At 35.1% G+C, this 4,836-nt stretch overlaps 1 protein-coding gene across 1 annotated transcript; it reads right to left on the bottom strand.

Annotated features, from left to right (window-relative positions):
- Positions 1,140–4,624, bottom strand: LOC104733976 (poly [ADP-ribose] polymerase 2-like). Its single transcript, XM_019233689.1, has 17 exons — positions 4,498–4,624; positions 4,264–4,409; positions 4,094–4,175; positions 3,665–3,906; positions 3,383–3,509; positions 3,121–3,176; positions 2,962–3,035; positions 2,799–2,845; positions 2,657–2,706; positions 2,529–2,591; positions 2,356–2,436; positions 2,137–2,247; positions 1,970–2,045; positions 1,736–1,878; positions 1,552–1,625; positions 1,336–1,441; positions 1,140–1,238 (listed from the first exon to the last, which is right to left on the bottom strand). Exons 1-17 carry the CDS (start codon positions 4,622–4,624, stop codon positions 1,140–1,142), a joined length of 1,704 nt encoding a protein of 567 aa, XP_019089234.1.

The following is a 4,836-nucleotide window of genomic DNA, read 5'->3' as shown; positions in this document are numbered from 1 at the left end:
TCTCTCGTCTCTTTTTCTCTGATTCCGCTTAAGAACGACGCTTTCTTTTCTTTGGTCATGATCGTGTCGTTTTATATTCAAACATTGTGTCGTGTTTTTTCTTAAACTATTTGGTCAACTACGATTGCTTGTTGTGGGTAGCTTTTGTTGACTCATGAAATTAAAAGGTGGACAATAAACAAACCGGACCAAACCGAAATTGGAGAACCATTCAGACCAAACCGAAATGGTAATACCAAAATATTATTTCTGTATATGTTTTGGATTTTTGGCGTTGCTGGATTTGTGGTGGGTATCAAAAATGTTAATCGCTGTTAATATATATTAATTGAGAAGCACTCTCACAAAAAACCTGATGTGTCGCGCTCATGTAGCTCATGTGTTTTTCTTAATAAATTTAATAAATGATCTTACATCTCATTATTATTTACATAAATATGTCATTGACATATATAATGCAATGTTCTTTCTATAAGTTTTTTAAAATGAGAGATTTAATCAATGTTCTTTCTATAAGTTTTTAAAAATGAAAGGTTTAATCAACAATTAAAATTTCGAAATGTATTTAATTATCAATTTTATAACAAATTTAATTATTATAAGTAAATTATATTTCACAAACGATAAAAAATTTATTCATTTATTTACAACTTTTATAAAATTTTCTCATTGCATTTTTTAAACTTAAAATTAGTTTAAATTAAATTGATTAGTAGAAACACAAAAACACATCAAAACTTTCTATACTACCTACCTTAAAATTATTTTCCAAGTTCAAATATTTCACGGGTAAAGCAAATAAACGCAAATAGTTTAAACGTATTTTACAGAAAATAAACGCAAATTTGATTAAACAAAAAAGAAACTTTAATTACATATTTTGTTTTACACAAACGAATCTTAAACCTCAAATAATAATTTTACTCATAATATTTTATTTAAATCGATTTATTCTAGTTAATACCTAGTATGATTAGATTACGGTAATTTGAAAAGCAGCAAAAAAAAATTAAAAAACATTAGTTGACAAAATCCCAAGCCAAATACAAAAGCTACTCGAATATTCGTTAAAGATAAAACTGTTGGGAATTTGATAAATTAGTTGATGATGAGGTTCAAAAGCTTTAGACGACATAGAATCAGTTTTGGTGCTTGTACTTGAATTTGACGTGGATCACATAACGCATCTTGATTTGTTCCACATTGTAGACTATATATTCGTTGTGCAACAACATCCCCTGCAAAACATTTAATTGAAATCAAGTTGACTTTCAATTTGGGAGAGTTTTACTAAGAGATTTTGTGAATGTGTTGAAGCAGAAACCAATAAATAACCTTGAAGCATGAACTTTTCACTGGTTTGCCAAGTGGAACAACAACACCGTCTTCTAGTGTTTGAGCCACTGATGGGTTTGGTGCTGTTTCCCCCACACCTTTTGTGCTGCAACCCTCATCAGTCAGTTACAAATCCGTGTTTATATGTACAGTACATAAACCGAATTCATGGACAAGGAACTTGTGTGTGAAATATGAAAGAGATTATTCGCGTACCTTAGCTTCCCCGGGGGTAAATTATCCGCGTTATAATCTGAACATACGAGTTCATTCATGTCTCCCAAAGCAACCTAGCGAAGTGTATATCATTAGGAAACAGAAAGGGATTTATGTTGGATACGAGAACGAGGTCCTGTTGATTTCCGTGTGAAATGAGCAATAAGAGAAGAAGAGAGGATACCTCACAGAGCAGCAGAACGCCGTCATTAGACCTGCGGTTAGCATGGCAATAGTTTGCGCTCTTCGAGAACATATCAGCAAAGTAAACCCCTTTTCCAAACATGAAACCAGTTAAAGGCGCTTCAGGAGGAGCTATCCGGAGACCTGCTTGGTTAACCATGCAATTGAGATCCCCTTGAGAAGAAAATTTAGAAAACAATAAACACTTGCAGAAAAAGAGAAACCTGTTTGTTACCTTGAGATAAAATACCGGCCCAGTTAGTGAGACGTGACCCATGCCAAAGTAGCCTCCTGTTCTTCGAACTTGAAAACTACCAAGAAAAATTAAAGCCTCACAGTGCCAAAATGAGAAATCAGATTAATGCGTACAGTACTGACAAGATTAAAATACACATAACATACCTGTTGGAATCTGTCAGCTTCAACACCTCTTGAAGCTCTAAATAGTTGAGCTATCTCAACTGTGTATCCCGAATGCATTTTTGCATGAGTGTTCTCCATGTAACGGGCAACCTGATTTTGGTTTTAAGGAGTTGACAACAAAAGGTTCAAGACACAGACATGTTGAAATACTCGAGTATCAAAGATGATCATTCGAAGTTCACAAAACAAAAAAATTACCATAGAGAACTCCTCTGAATCGGCTTCAACTGGCGTCAAACCACAATTAAGTTGCTGGTAGTGATAATATAAAGGATCATCCTATAGCCATTGCAAAAAAATTATGTCATATCATTAGAGAACTATACCACAGCACAGAGTAATTTCATATCGACTGACTGTGACTGACTTACCTGCAATTCCCGGTCGACTGACAACAACTTTGTCGCGAGTTCAATTTCACCTAATGCTTCAACCTTACATTATAAAGTGATATATTAAATACAAAACTAGTCATGTAGGAAACAGTACGAAGAATTACCATTTCTATTTTCTGTTTCAACTTTTGAGGAGTGTCGATAACAAACTGACCTGTTACAACTCAGAATTTAGACGTTAGTGAATGTTTTTGTTATAATATAATCTTAAACTTAAGCATAGATGTAAAATGCATATGTACTTACTCATTTTCTTAAAACCAAAATCATGTGGTATCACAGTATAGAACTCTCTGCATCAACAATGACACAAAGTTAGACTAGCTCAAATCTATATTCTTTTTGTGCGAAACAGTTATGTAATCAACTAAAAGCGACACATAGTCTAGAAATTAACAAAATGGCCTACCCACTCAGTTCCTCAAGCCTCTTTCTATCAAACCGGTCAATCACCTCCGATATTCTCTTCAACACTTCATAACCCTAGATAGATCGAAGAGAAGCTATTATGTGATATCACTACAAACCATAATTTACAGAAATGAGACCAAACAGATACTATTTTTACCTTTGAAATTGTGGACTTGCTTATTTTGCCAAGTGGCAGTTTGTTAGCATCATATCCTTCAATTACAAATTTTGAAAATATGTAAGAGGATTGTGACAAACAAAAGGACAGGAAAAAACGTAGAAAGTACAAACTCAGATAAAGTGAGACCAGAACTAAGAAATAGTGTATCAGACATAAAAGCAAAAGAATCTCAACCACTGCTAAATTTGCCAATGAATACTCTAACTTGAATGAAGTGATAAAAGTAAGACTAACGAACCTATCTCCATCATGTGCTGTGCCATCATGCTGACATCACATATAAGAGAAATGAACTTGGCAACCCGAGTATCTAGTTTTGAATTTTCAGGATTAACTTCGGAAGATGAACTGGGAATATCATTGACCTAAGTAAAAAGAATTGTGAACTAAGAGTAAGTGCACATTTGAACAATGAGAAAAATTACATTTGCAATTAAACTGGGGGAAAAAAGTTAGTTCGATTTGAAAAGCAAAAAAGAGTACATATGCACTCAACACCCCATTGCAAGGATTCCAAAACACTCACCGGTGAATCGTTTTCCTCTTTTTCATAGTCCATTTCGAGCCATGTATAGGACTTGGGATGAGGAATAAATTCCTTTCTATTACCCCAATAATTCTTTGTCTTGTCAAAGAACTTACGGGTAAATATTTTTGTGGCAGGATGCCGTGAGTAATAAGGCCCATCTAACTTACTTTGTCCTTTCACACCAACTCTTCCCCATCTGGTGTAAACCATGTATGTCTTTTTAGTATCTGACTCTGCACAAATGCACAATAAAGAAGAGCGAACCATGAAGAATGACAAAGAGTCCTCAAAAGCTGTAACTGCTTCAAGAGGTTTTCTGATACTCAAACAAGACGAACTATTGTCTTCTTAATCTTGAAAAGTAGCTAAAACAGCCAAGCAACAAGGAAATTTAAATTTTCAAGGTTTTGGAAGACTGACCTAAGACTTGTAGGACAAGGAACTTGTTATTGTTATCCGTGACATTTGTCTGATTTAAGATAGCATCATAAACATCATCACCCTACAACATTCAACAAACACCCCAGTTTCTAGTCACATTCATGAACACAGTAAGAGGCAAAACTCAAGATTAGGTTCACAATCCTTACTCTTTGTAGAACATGGTACTGCTTCTTTATCTGATCAGGAATCCATTGATCCAATACAGCTGCACCCTTCTTTGTTGCGGTTACGATTTTCTCTTCTTTCTTGTCCTCTTCAAACCCATTTTTGTCATCTTCAGCTTCATCTATCCCTTTAAAAAAGGATACAAACACAGTAAGAACAATTCCATACAAACAATACAATCCCAATAAACGAATTCACATCAACAAACTCATTACCAGATTTGACTGGTGCGTTGGAATCGTTACTAGCGTCATTGCAGAGTCTCTCAGGAAGTTCTTTTTTGGTTCCCGTTGTATCTAAGCCTCTCTTGTTAGCTTCCTCACGCAACTCCTTCACAATCATCCCAAAAGCAAATTCGAATATTAACGAACAGCAAAAGAAGACTTCAATGGAAAAATCGATTCAGAGAGAACGAGATAGGGATACATACCAGAACGGCTTTGACTCCGGTAGTACTGAGTCCACGCTCGGCGAGTTTTGAACGGAGTTCGTCGACTTTGAGCTTGCTGGCCACCTTTGTACTTCGAGTATTAGTTCGACAAAAAGGGAATGAG

This window comes from Camelina sativa, chromosome 12 (assembly GCF_000633955.1).
Source record: "Camelina sativa cultivar DH55 chromosome 12, Cs, whole genome shotgun sequence".
Classification (NCBI taxonomy): domain Eukaryota; kingdom Viridiplantae; phylum Streptophyta; class Magnoliopsida; order Brassicales; family Brassicaceae; genus Camelina; species Camelina sativa.
This window is presented reverse-complemented; position numbering and strand designations above follow the sequence as displayed.